The sequence below is a fragment of the Colletotrichum chrysophilum genome (genome assembly GCF_026319265.1).
Source record: "Colletotrichum chrysophilum strain AFK26 chromosome Unknown scaffold_2, whole genome shotgun sequence".
Classification (NCBI taxonomy): domain Eukaryota; kingdom Fungi; phylum Ascomycota; class Sordariomycetes; order Glomerellales; family Glomerellaceae; genus Colletotrichum; species Colletotrichum chrysophilum.
The window spans coordinates 314,929-327,611 of record NW_026517289.1 but is presented as its reverse complement, the minus strand read 5'-3'; the positions used below and the strand labels follow the sequence as shown (position 1 = coordinate 327,611).

The following is a 12,683-nucleotide window of genomic DNA, read 5'->3' as shown; positions in this document are numbered from 1 at the left end:
ACGCAGGCATAAACCCAAATGAGGCATTAAGAACAGCAAGCCATGGACCGCGAAAACGTCGAAAAAAAAAACAATGCCAAGCCTCTCTTGGGCAAATGAAGGCATCTGAAGGAGGGCTTTGTCCGGTGTGTCAGAAGAAATGCCCAGGCCCCCTTTTACTCATACAATTTCATGTCAATCCATACAAATGCAGCATGCCAGCTCTGCAGTCCCGTGAATCAATGTGATCGTCGACTCTCTAGATACGACAGTGGAGAAACCATGCGTTGCCGTCCAACTGACGATGCGGTAACACTCGGCGCCACTGATGCCGGCTCAGAGGGCGAGGTGGCATTGGAAACGGAACGAAGAGGGCGCTGCGACTCATCGGCAGCCTTCTAGGCTTCGCCGGGACGCATTTCACGGCCGGTAGCCGTCGCACCGGTAGGACCAGCCTTGGACCCCGGAGCGTTGTTCCAGGAGAGGTAGGTGTGGTCACCCAGTTTTCTGGGTGTGTCAGTTAGGGGGCTTCTTGTTATTGTACAAGGAGAGAACCTACCGCGGCCTGATGAGATGGGTGACAGTGAAGACCGCACCAAGAAGAATGCAGATACCACCGACCACAATGTATGCGATGCCAAGGAAGGGGTTGCGGCCGCCCATAATAGTGCGCGTCGAAATCACGATAGACTTGGTGCCCTTGTATTCCAAAGTAGGGAAGTCTACACCGTGTTAGATCCGCATGACGATAGTGTATGCTAAGTACTTACTGTCAGTAATGTTGACTTCGTATGTGCCCTCCTTCATCACATCATTGTCGTTCCTCTGGTACAGCTTGCTGAACGATGGGAGACCGGCGGTTCTCATCCAGACCTGGAAGGCTTGCCATTCCGCCAGGTTGGGTGGTGGGTTCTGCTCCGTATATTCGGGGTACTGGACTCTCCAGTTCGGAGGTGGGATGACCTCGTTGTATTTGTAGTTCGTTTTCCCGTACAATGAGGCGTCGGAGTCCCAGGCGATACCGGAGTTGTTTTTCATCTCGTACAGGGTGTCGTCTTGCAACCAGCGAGGGGAACTGAACGTATCGTTGAACATGGAATTCGCGATCAAGCCTTTGGAGCAATCAGAAAACGACTCTGCAATGAAATTTGAAACCCGGAACTTACCACAAGGATAGATTGGCATATTCGTGCCGTTAACCTCTTCCGTCCTAAGGGGGTCACAGTTGGAGCTCGAGACCTTATCCACGGAAAGGGCATCTCCCTTGAGCTGCTTATCCGAGAACGAAGCAACGTATCGTCTGTGGTTCTGGTAGAAGTTCGTGAGGTGGTAGTAGAAGAGGACCGGGGGGTTGATGTCCTCGGGGATGTTGAATTGAATCCTGCACTGTGTCGTCTCGTATGTGATGCCACCCGTCGTCGTGATATTGACCTTTTCCGAGGCCCAAAGGGCATTCTTGGTCTGGTCGCTACTCTTAAATGCGGTGGAAATATACTTCGAGTCCATGACGCTCAGTGTCTCCGTCGCCTCCTTCGCGCAGTCGGTATATTCCAGCTTGATCTCTTGCACCTATGCATTGTTTCCTGATCAGTAGTTGCTCGCCTTGGGAAGGCGCAAGCGGCACCTACCTTCGCGCTAGCATACAAGAGGAGTCCGCCGATGGGTGCGAAGATGATTCCAATGGTGAAGAAGAGAGGGAGAACCGTCTTGGGCGTCAGGATCGGCCTTGGATCGTCAGCTGTCATCGCCACATGTCTGTCGTCGCGAATCTGTCAGAAGACTTACTGCCATGCCTTCAAACGCTGCTGGCGAAACGCCGTATCTGTTGAAATGTCCGCATCAGCTCAAAGTTCGTCGCGTTGAAGATTCCACCAGTTCCGCGTCGACCGAGGGTGGTTTTAGGAGGTGTTCCGGGGCTTCCACGTACTTGCGGGTCGGCGGCTCTTCTTCTTCTCCTCCTTCTTTCCTTTGTCATGCTGCGAATCGATAGAATCGGCGTGATTGACGCCTGGTGATGGTTCGGGCATCTTGGACAAGCACTCGCTGCGCGCGATTAATTCTGGCGTCGGATGGGGGATTGGTGGTAGGTTGATGTCTTGCGAGACGTCCCGGGATGCGCAGGAGCGACTCCCAGGAGTTGAAGTCAGCCCGTGTGGCTTGGCATTGATGCACGGTTTTGGTTTAGCGGCGTGGCTGAGCGATCCACTCCTCGTCAACACAGAGCAGGCAGTCAGCACCATACAGAGAGTATGGACGCTGTGAGCACAGGCAGGCTCTCTGGCTCAGAGCATATTTGTGCTATGGCGGCTATTGCGGATCGCTAGCATCGGAACAACCAGACGTATGGGTGGTTTTGCAACGTGTGGTCAGTATAAGACCTTCAAAGTTCCAAGCCTAGAAAATAGCTATTCAGCGCACATGCAGGATATGATTGACGATCTCTCAAAGACTATCTATCCTCCTGCAGAGTGATGACCCCTGTCAATGCTATTAATATTCTCCCAGACGCGTTTCCATACTTCTCCACCACCACGTCCAGATTCCACTCCGTGGTTAAATGATGAAATCTTAGGAAGATGAATTTGCAGTGAAAAAGGAGACCCATCAAATTGTGGTCCGAAAAGTCACCAAAAAACAAATGTCAAAATGTTCCGAAACCGAGAATCGAACTCGGGGCTATGCCTGACCTCGCAAATTAATGAGAGGGCATCATGTTGGCCACTACACCATATCGGATTGACAAGCTGGGCCCAAAATATTGTAGATCAAGACCGGGCCGAGCGCAACACTACCGACCCGCCTCCCTGGAGAAGGCAATAGCACGACGCCAAAGACAAATAAGAAATGCAATCACGTACCAAAAACTTTGATGTAACACTTAACTGGATTTCCAAATTGCGGATGTTGAGATAAGCCCATGCACGCAACATGTTCAATGATGGAATCGCCGACATTACGATGGGCTTCGGCAATACCCGCAGTGGATTGTGACCACTCTGGAAGCTCTAGGTCAAGGTACAGCAAAGCTCACCAGACTCCAGAGAATGGCGTTGGTGTTTGACACGCCTCATTTCGTTTGCTGGATATTTCTTCATCTTTCGTTCCTTTCTTGGGTGGGTAATATGACAGTAAGAGCCAAGGGGTGTAAAATGGACAAGATGATCTTTCTCGTCAGAGAACCGTCAAGGTCAGTGACGACAAGATGCATGCGCAGCGCCTCCAGCCACTTGAATGAAAGCATGTCATGGCCTGTCAAGTACCGCGTAATAGGAGAGTGGGAGGCGTAATAAAGGGGCTACTGCTAAGGTATGGTCGAAAGAATACCAGACGCGGAGTCAACGATGGGGAATCGACATCTGAGAGGCCGCACATACGGCTTGAAACGGCAGGTCTGGAAGCAAAAAATGGGGACGTCAAAGGCAGCTTGAGCTTGAGCCAGGCTTGTGACTTTCATTCTGGTTACACAGGGCCCGGGCTGTCTGAAATGGAATCGCAGTGAAAGCAGCCCGGCGGCCATAAGGTACAGGCGAGACAGCTGCTGGTAAAGGGATCGGTCAGGTCTTGGGCACTGCCTAAGCCAGTGGCTGTAGCGAGCTTGATCAGCACCTAGAAACCAAGGTAGCCACTGACAGAAGAGCTCAACGAAGTTGCGTGGACGAATGTACATACCTAGGTACCTTACCTCAGTAAAGACTGAGTGAGGGGCAGTTGCGGGCGGACGGGGAAGGCCCACTGAAAGCGCCCTGAAATTCCGCGGGAGGGCGTCCCCATGATGACATGGCCGAAACCAGGGACCCAGGGTGGACTGTGTGAGTGTGTGTGTGGCCCAGTGCGGCCAGTCAGAGAAGACGCTGGGAGCTGCACAGAATCGCAACCGAAGCGGCTTGGAAGGGTGGAAGCTGAAGCCCGGACACTTCGGGCTGCAGGGAAGGGAAGCGGCAGCGGACCACAAGATGATCTGTGCGCCTTCTAGAACTCTTCGACGGCCGTGAATGGCCGGCCGGGGCAGCAAGGCCCCTCAAAAGCTAGGACCCAACACCACCTGGGGCCCATCCATCACCTCGAGCCTGATGCTGTTGCTGATGCTGGCTGTTTTGTAATGTCCAGTTGCTGCATGCCCGCTGCATGCTGGTTCTCCTGCTCCTGCGGATTGGATGCCACAGCTAGGTACCTTAATGTGAAGACAGCGAAGGCGGGAAAGTGGAGGGGGGGAAGGGAACGAAGAAATGCGAGAAGGCGGAGGAGGGGAGGATAGGAGCGCCTTCCGCTCTTTCTCTCTTTTTTTTTTGTGCCCTTCCCCATCCCTACCCTGTCTCCTGAAAGGTAGCCAGGTTCCCAAATGTTACCTGTGCTCCGTGCTTTGGTGCTGAGATTGAGATTTGACTGGAAGCAGCCAACGTGGATGCGCCCTCCTCATTCTGTATTCGTAGTGTCTCCTGGCTCCTCCACTGTCTGTCTGCCTCCGTGCCTCTGCTGGCAGTGGTAACAAGCGTGGCCACCCCACCTCACCCCCGTCCCAGTGCAATCCCCAAACCGAACCCAAAAAGCTTCCCTTCCCTTGGCCTTCCGTTTCCTACACTCCCCCATTTCGTGCTCCCATCCGCCTGCTCGTCACCGTCGCCCTTTTCTTTCCTCTGCCAACTGCCCTCGATCCAGACAAGACACGCTTGTGAGGCATTCTTGTGGCCTCATCAATTCGTACCGTCTCGCACCCGGACAACAGCACCAGAACTGGAAACCCAGGAGAACAGAAAGCGGCGCCCACTTGCCACGCCCCTCCCCTCCCCCTCCTCAACTTCGGTACCTACCTACCTACCTACCTACCTTGACATACCTTACCTACTAGCCGCATCCTGCTGTTGCGGACCCACGACGTGACCTCCTCCTGTCTTCTTCTTCTCTCTATTACTGCTCCCCTCCCCTCTCTCTTCAATCTTTAAACAGCCATCCATCCCTTTTGCCTACCGGAAGCTCGTCTTGCTTGTCCTTGTCTATACTTCTCCATCCCCGGTCCGGTCGACGACGACAGCTGCACGCCTCAACATCTGTGGGTTATATCAACATTGCTGCTGTTGAGCTTGCGCCTCAATCCACCGTCTCCCGCTAGCTAGCTTCGTTGGCTACACCTTTGGTAAGTGGAAGCTCCCTTCGACCATCAGGCCGACTTTAGCCCAGATTCGATAGTTCCAGCATCATCTCCTCTCATGTTTCCCATGTGTCTTCTTCAACAGCCGCATACATCCCAAGATTGCTGTGCTCCCATGTCACCGCCCCCTGTTTTCCCTGCTCCCGACCTGCAGTTCGTCACTGTTGCTGCCGATTGAAAGGCATCGCATTTGGACTGTTGCCACTGCCCTGCGTCACCCCTGCACAGCCAATTGTCCCTACCGATTTGCGTCAGTGCATCTCGAACCTCATGACCTAGTTGGCCAGGGAGTTGGAATCTGCTCGGGTGCTGGAGCCTGAGACCCAGCAGACGAGGCACCGAACGCACCAATTCCGTCGTGCTCACAACCCCAACAATCTTGCAACATTCTTTGTCCATCTGCCTGATGACCTCAGAGAGCAGGGCAACCGTTTACCATTCCATCTGCTGGTGTCCAAAATAGCTAACCATACATCAGAGCTTCCCATCAACACACTATCACCGATTCCCCCTCTCAATATCCACACCCGCTGCGCCGACTTGCCTACCTACTTGCGCCAGATTGCACCGAGACGTTAAAGGCACCGAAGCGAGACGAAGTTCCCATCGATTGTCATTGCTCACAAGTCGCCCAACATGTTCAAGAGTCCTTTTGGTGCAAATGCCAATCCATTTGGCGGCGCCAGTGACGGCCCTACCGGTGGCAACGCTATCCACCGTGTTATCGAGGAGGAAGAGAATGATACGGTCACGTCTCCCACATCACCGAACTTCGGCATGAACGCTGGCACCACATTCAGCGGTCCTTTTGGCGGCGACGCCACGGACGATGCTCCGCCTTCTGCGCTTAGAAGCCCGCCGAATCCCGAAAGCTACCCTGCCCAGTACAACTTTGGCCGCCGTACCTCGGTTTCCGCTGAGTCTCTGAAACCCAGTGCCGATTCATACGATAACTGGTCTCCTCCCGTCCACGAGAAGAACAAGGAGCAACTGGATCGTCTCACAACTGCCATCGCAGGCAACTTTTTGTTCAGCCATCTGGACGATGAGCAGAGTTCTCAGATTCTGGGAGCATTGATCGAGAAACCTATCCCGGCCAAAGGTATCAAGGTAAGAAGATCACTTCCACCACATCACTTTGTTGCACATGTACGGTACCTAACGTAGTACAACAGGTAATTAGCCAAGGTGACGCTGGTGACTTCTTCTACGTTGTGGAGAAGGGATCTTTCGACGTGTACGTCAACAGCAGTGGAACTCTGCAACCTGGCCCCGAGGGCATGGGCCAAAAAGTCGGAACGATCCAGGCCGGAGGCTCGTTTGGTGAACTGGCTCTTATGTACAACGCTCCTCGAGCTGCAACGGTTACTTCCGCCGAGTCTGGATGCACCCTGTGGGCGCTCGACCGACTCACATTCCGCCGCATTCTTATGGAGTCGACGTTTGCGCGCCGTCGCATGTATGAGAGTTTCCTCGAGGAAGTGCCGTTGCTGCAATCCCTCACGCCGTATGAGCGATCCAAGATTGCCGACGCGTTGGAAACCCAAAAATACACTCCTGGCGAAACTATCATCAAGGAAGGCGACCCGGGCCACTCGTTCTACCTGCTGGAGAGTGGTGAGGCCGATGCTTACATTGGCGACAGCAAGGAAGCTGTCAAGCACTACAGCAAGGGAGATTTCTTTGGTGAGCTTGCACTCTTGAATGACGCCCCCCGCGCCGCTAGTATCGTCGCGACGACGGATGTCAAGGTCGCTAGCCTCGGCAAGTCTGCCTTCCAGAGACTTCTTGGCCCCGTCGAAGGCATCATGAGGCGAACAAAGTACGAGAGCGTGAAGACGGGTGTCGAAGAGATGGATCCGCTGCAAGCGGCTTAAATGGAGTGGTTGTGCGTTTCGTTGAAGATTGGATGGCGGCTTTGGAAAGGTTGACGGTAAATGTGAAGGTTCACAACGGCGTTAGTGGGACACCTACCTTCGCTTCCTAAGAACATGGCTAGTAGTGAAGTCCAGATACCTGCTAGTCAAGAGTATTTTATTCATGGCATTGTTTAATTGGTTTTGAAGGACGGAGTTCCGGTGGTATCATTGATCTAGATGGACCTTGTTATTACAGATAAGCGTGAATGACATCAATCGTGAGGCAAGCAGGAGGACACCCGCCAAGGCAATTCAACCTCAGCCCCTTGTTCTCATTTCCTCCAAAACCTCCCTTCTCAGCTGTTCGACAGCAATTTCTGTCTCCAGTGTCCTTCCGACACCCTTCTTCCAGGTCTCCTCCAATCCCTTCATCTCAGCCGCAACCTCTTCTTGTTGCCTCCTCCTGGCAACAGTCAAAATATCGATTTGACGCTTGGTCTCGGAAAGATCCCGTTCCATAGCCTTGAGCTCGTTCTCAAGGCCCCAATTGCCGATCAGCCACGCATTTTTGCCATATTTGTCCAGCAGACCCAGGTTCTGAGCCCGACCATCGAGGTAAGCGTAGGAGGTGTATGCCTTGCGCAGCGAGTCGGCGAGGCGCTCGCGATCCTCTGCTGTCTTTGGCTGCCCAGAGTCTGGAAAGGGCTCTTGTGTCTGGTACCTTTCGAGGTCGATGACTTTGAGGGGCTGTTTTGACGCGACGCGCTCGAGTTCGGCTTCGATAAGGGGGGAGAAGGTAGGCTCTTTGTAAGCTGGGGCCGGAGCTGGGGAAGAGGTAGCCAGCTCGGCTCGGATCAACGACTCGGCAGCTTCGCGCTCAGCGGGCGTGGGCTCGTCATCAATGTCTGCGGGCGTTGACAGGTTAGCTGGATGGCGCAGGCACGGCAGATGGGAGATCAGCAGACGTACACGGGAGGGACTCGTGGAAGGCGTTTAGCGCGCTCATTGTGTTGCGGGATGACGTGAGCCGTCAGAAGGGGTCTTCGGGATGGTTTTCTGGGCAAATTGACAGTTTTGGGCGTCGAAAGACTGGTTGAGGGGAAGGAGGTGAAACGTGGTATTTCGAGTCCAGGTTGCCGACGTCGACCCGGTGTCGCCTGGCAGCGACCGCGATCTGGTGCTATTTCAGAAATTTGGGACATGGACGCACGAGCCCGCCCGATAAGGAGATAAGTCGGCTACAAGAAACCAGGCCCGTGCTGGAGGAACTCCTGTGCACGGGCCACACGCGGTCGATCACTGGTCTGGGGTCCTGGTCCACTCCTCCTGCACTTCAAAATACGCTCAAGCTTGAAGGCAAACCATCCTTCGCCGCACCTAAAGCTAGCGGACTTTGGGAAGACATCCCCTGACAGCCATGTGTATGTGCGCGTGCGCCGTGCTCAACAGATGAAGTGCGCGCAGAAATCAACCGACAACAACCCTTGACAGCGATCGATGATGGGACGACGGGACCTGACGTGCATGCAGGACACCTGCTTGGGTCGTTTAGCTGAAGATGGGCTCGTGGATGGCCGGCCCCACCGTGTCTTTCTTTTTCTGATGTCTTCAGCATGGCGCCTTTCCTTCCTGGTGACGTACTCCTTTTTGATGCAAGAGCTAAATCTCACACTTGTGCGATGAAACCTGGAATTCCTTTGACGATTTGGAGTCGCCGAGAGACCATCATGAGGGCACTTCGGGAGTCGGCCCATGAGGCGGTTTTCATGCGCCTTCACTCCTTCTAGGCACTTTCCATCTTCAGAAATCCAGAGCTCGGGAGTTGTTCTCGCATACCTTACTTCTTTCTGCTTCCATCTCTAGAAGGCAAGTCCGTCAGCGCCCGTTTTCCAGATTTTCTGGATGGGCTGCATTTCCACCGCGTGGGAAACTATCAAGTCACCGTCGTATTCCCTGCCACACCTCGCATCCTTGGTCTGCGATGATGGAGGATGGTTCTCCAGTCGAACCCGATCGAGGCCAATGGCATCCGTCAATCCAACCCGGGAGCTCAAAGCTCGTCGTAGCCGAGCAACATTCCCATTCCGGCGCTTGGTATTTGTTGCATGGACGGATCAGACGGATGGCCTCCCGGAATGCAACTCTGGGGGATCCCCACGGCCTGGAGCGATCCAGGACGGCAATACGTCTTCCGCCTGTCAGTGGTTCAACTACCCCAAGCTATTAGGACCGGTGCTCCATCCGTGCCTCGCCCCAGCCGGCCTATGGACAAGTTTGGGCTGCCATCGGCCATACCGGAAGCAGTGGCCCGACTGCGCTCTGTTCGCGATTCAGCGTTGATCTTGACCCTCTCATCGCGAATCCACCACGTGAGGGGGCTAGAGGCCGGCAGCGCCTTTGGCGCTCGTGTGGCGTCCTCCTGGGCTGAACTATCGCAAACGGCATATACAATTCCATCCTGCTCAGGGTTGATTGAAAGGAGGTCGCGCCGCGACTCGTGGAGGATGAGCCATTGCTACATGGCGACCACTTAAATGTCGCCGGTCCGTAGCCTGGGCTGGGCCACATCCGTACCCCCTTTCTTCTACATGTTGACGTTTCTTATCCCCGCGAACGGTTCGGAAAAGCTCATGGGATTTAACGGCCTCGATGATGCTTATGCTTGTTCTTTTTTAACCAAGCAGATACCCCCAAGGACCTCGGACTCTTGAGGCTCCTGTCACGACGGCGCACGACACGGTTGGGGAATTGATCGATTTGAACCCAGATCGGACGATACCATGAAGTCTTCACACTCCTTCGCTTTTGTGGTGTCAGTTATCCTGGCTATCACAGTACCTTTCGCTTCGGCCCAGAAGGCTGGTAGCATCACCGATGCTGTTGCTCAACTCCCAACATGTGCGGTAAGTCTGCCCGATACCTACCTGTCTCCATCGCAACTCACTCATATGTCTCTAGGTTACATGTATCTTGTCAGCAATCAAGGACTCGCCTTGCGGTCTAACCAATGCAACATGTATCTGCAATGATTCAAAGTTCGAGACTACAACCGAGACCTGCATTGTGGGAGCCTGCCCCATCAAGGACACCCTTCGTCAGTCTGCCATCGCAACCCAGAGGCACACGAGCACATACTTACAAGTCCACAGATGCCAAAAATGTCTTCGAGGTCACCTGTGACAGGCCTGTCAGGGACCACAGCCCCGAATATGCACGGTTGACATGGACTATGCTTGGTCTTTCGATCATCGTCGTCTTTGCCCGGTTGATATATAAGTTCTTCTCGTCGGCACAATTAGGCTGGGATGACTTATTCACACTGCTCGCCTTCCTCGCCGTCCTCCCATCCTTCATCATCAACCTTGTGGGACTCATCCCCGCGGGTCTCGGCAAGGACATCTGGACCCTGACACCGGATCAAATCGAGAAATTTGGTTTCTGGTTCTACCTACTCGAGCCCATGTACTTCATCCAGATGGGCTTGGTCAAAATGGCCATCCTGTTCTTTTACATGCGTATCTTCGATCGAGCTGGCCTTGCGCGTCTACTTTGGGGTACCGTTGCTTTTAACGCTGTCAACACGTTCGTGTTTCTGATGGTTGGCATTTTTCAATGCACCCCCATCCACTACTATTGGCAGAGATGGGACGGCGAACACCAGGGGACGTGTATCAACATCAACGCCGTTCCCTGGGCAAACGCCGTCATCAGTATCCTCCTCGATCTATGGATGCTTGTTCTTCCTCTTTCCAGAATCAGAACTCTCAACCTACACTGGTGGAAGAAGCTGGCTGTGGGTATGATGTTTTGCGTTGGTACTTTGTAAGTTCCCTCGTGAACTCCCCGTCTCAGAAGTCTGAGGCTAACAAAACCTACAGCGTGACCATTGTGAGCATTTTGCGGCTGCGCTCGCTCGTTCAGTTCGCAACGTCTCAAAACCCAACCTGGGATCAATTTGACATTGCGTTCTGGACAACACTTGAGGTCCCCACCGGCATCATCTGCTGCTGTCTACCCGCCATTCGTCTCATTCTCATCAAGACTTTCCCGAGACTGTTTGGCATGCTCACGAAACGCTACGACTCCCACAAGTACTCGGAAGACCCCTCTAGCGGAAATAACCCGAGCAAAAGCCGCAGTCGCAACCGCATGTCTCAGGGCCCTAACACGGAGTCTTCGTCGACGACTGAGCTACAAGCCGCCATACGCAACGGCAAGGGCATCGTTTGCAGCAAGTCATTTGCTCTCGAGACCCACGACTCAAACAGCATATACGCCATGCAGGACCTCGAGTCCGGGAGCGCCAAGAACAGCATCGCGGCACAAAGCCACAGATCAACGTCAATCTCCCACACGTCTAGCGCCATGTCGGATTACGGTGGTCCCGGACGCAAGCAGTCTGGTCCTTCGTCAAGGGATTAAGCTCCAACGCTACGCTTCACAAATGTACACACAAATTCAGCGTTTGTACATACGACACTACAACTCCGCATGATACGCAGCCGCCTTTGGGCAGCAACATGTTGTAGGCACATGAGGGTTTCTTGTGTCTTGTCTTTTGTCTCTTGTCTCTGGTATGAGATGCTGTACGATGAGTATTTCCCGCGAACTGATAGAAGAAACGGCCTCGGCGTTGGGAGTTATTTTCTTTCCGGTGGGTTTTCCTTTGTTAGACATACCCGAGGGAATCATGGAGTCGTTGGTCTAGCACACGATCAGAGAAGGCATTCGATTGTTCCTCGGCCTGACGGGGAGGGCGGCCGCCGGTGTGGCCGTACCCTGTCGGCCGTTAAAAAGTGCACTGGTAGTCAGCCACCAGTACCAGTGTAATAGAAGATAGAGCATATAACACATCCGGAAAATCACACGAGACACAAAGTTCCAAATCATGTCCGTTTAACCGTTTGCTCTTTGTCATTCCGAAAATCGTGTGCATGCGGTGATGTCTCTCCACCTCGCTTCCGCCGCCGCTTGAGACAAGATGCCCGATGCGGTGCCGAGAACGCCACGTCCAAGATTGGATATTTTCGCCATGGCCGATCATCCTTCCACCGGTGTCCATCGGATCCGAGCCTTTGGGAAGCTATTTGAGTGGGGGTAATGCCTTGCTTGCTTCTAACGGCATAGCTTGTGTCGTTGAATCAAATCGGACTGTGACTATCTCCTTGAGCCCCGAGACATGTCCCTTTTAGTTCCCGCCAGGGGCAGCCAGTCAGACCTTGCGCTCAGGCTCCGCAGTACATCGCAAAAAGACACTTGTGGCGTGTGAGATGGCTGTAGAGGCGTCCAATCGATATATTGTATTAAACTGCCGATCCTGCCTAACCCGGGCTAGCCCTGCTTGGCCCCCTCTCTGGCATGCCAGGCATCCCAGCACTCTCGCTTATGAAGTGCTACGCTGTATGCCCTGCACTCCTAGTCACTTCAGTAGGTAGTAGAGGTTGTATTAACTGCCCTCTCGCTAAGCACTTTATGCTTATATACTGAAGAACACTATATATACTACCTCCTCCCTAGTAATGCTGTAGGGGTGTGATTTAGCTAGCTAGAAGGCTTTTTTAGTATGGTTAGAGACCTTTTGTTTATAATTGCTGCTTCTCTATATATAGCTATAATCTCCTCGAAGAGGCGTTATTAAAAACGCCCTTAAGTCTAAGTAAACCTCTTACTACTACTATAATACGTATAGGTATTATACT

General features: G+C 53.3%; 4 protein-coding genes and 1 non-coding gene across 5 annotated transcripts; 2 read left to right on the top strand and 3 right to left on the bottom strand.

Moving 5' to 3' along the window:
• Positions 1 to 377: 377 nt before the first annotated feature.
• COL26b_000475 (uncharacterized protein) lies at positions 378 to 2,006 on the bottom strand (the record flags this gene model as incomplete). Its single annotated transcript, XM_053173443.1, is given in 7 exon segments — positions 378 to 486; positions 539 to 701; positions 750 to 1,091; positions 1,146 to 1,548; positions 1,608 to 1,748; positions 1,765 to 1,781; positions 1,907 to 2,006. The coding sequence occupies 7 exon segments, from the start codon at positions 2,004 to 2,006 to the stop codon at positions 378 to 380; spliced, it is 1,275 nt and encodes a 424-aa protein (XP_053042491.1).
• A 622-nt stretch (positions 2,007 to 2,628) lies between these two features.
• COL26b_000474 lies at positions 2,629 to 2,715 on the bottom strand. Its single transcript has one exon. It is a non-coding gene; the product is annotated as a tRNA-Glu (tRNA).
• Positions 2,716 to 5,761: 3,046 nt separating this feature from the next.
• COL26b_000473 (uncharacterized protein) lies at positions 5,762 to 7,002 on the top strand (the record flags this gene model as incomplete). Its single annotated transcript, XM_053173442.1, has 2 exons — positions 5,762 to 6,235; positions 6,301 to 7,002. 2 exons carry the CDS (start codon positions 5,762 to 5,764, stop codon positions 7,000 to 7,002), a joined length of 1,176 nt encoding a protein of 391 aa, XP_053042490.1.
• Positions 7,003 to 7,302: 300 nt separating this feature from the next.
• Positions 7,303 to 7,990, bottom strand: COL26b_000472 (uncharacterized protein; the record flags this gene model as incomplete). Its single annotated transcript, XM_053173441.1, has 2 exons — positions 7,303 to 7,889; positions 7,954 to 7,990. The coding sequence occupies 2 exons, from the start codon at positions 7,988 to 7,990 to the stop codon at positions 7,303 to 7,305; spliced, it is 624 nt and encodes a 207-aa protein (XP_053042489.1).
• A 1,890-nt stretch (positions 7,991 to 9,880) lies between these two features.
• Positions 9,881 to 11,406, top strand: COL26b_000471 (uncharacterized protein; the record flags this gene model as incomplete). Its single annotated transcript, XM_053173440.1, has 3 exons — positions 9,881 to 9,887; positions 10,134 to 10,806; positions 10,863 to 11,406. The coding sequence occupies 3 exons, from the start codon at positions 9,881 to 9,883 to the stop codon at positions 11,404 to 11,406; spliced, it is 1,224 nt and encodes a 407-aa protein (XP_053042488.1).
• Positions 11,407 to 12,683: the final 1,277 nt, after the last annotated feature.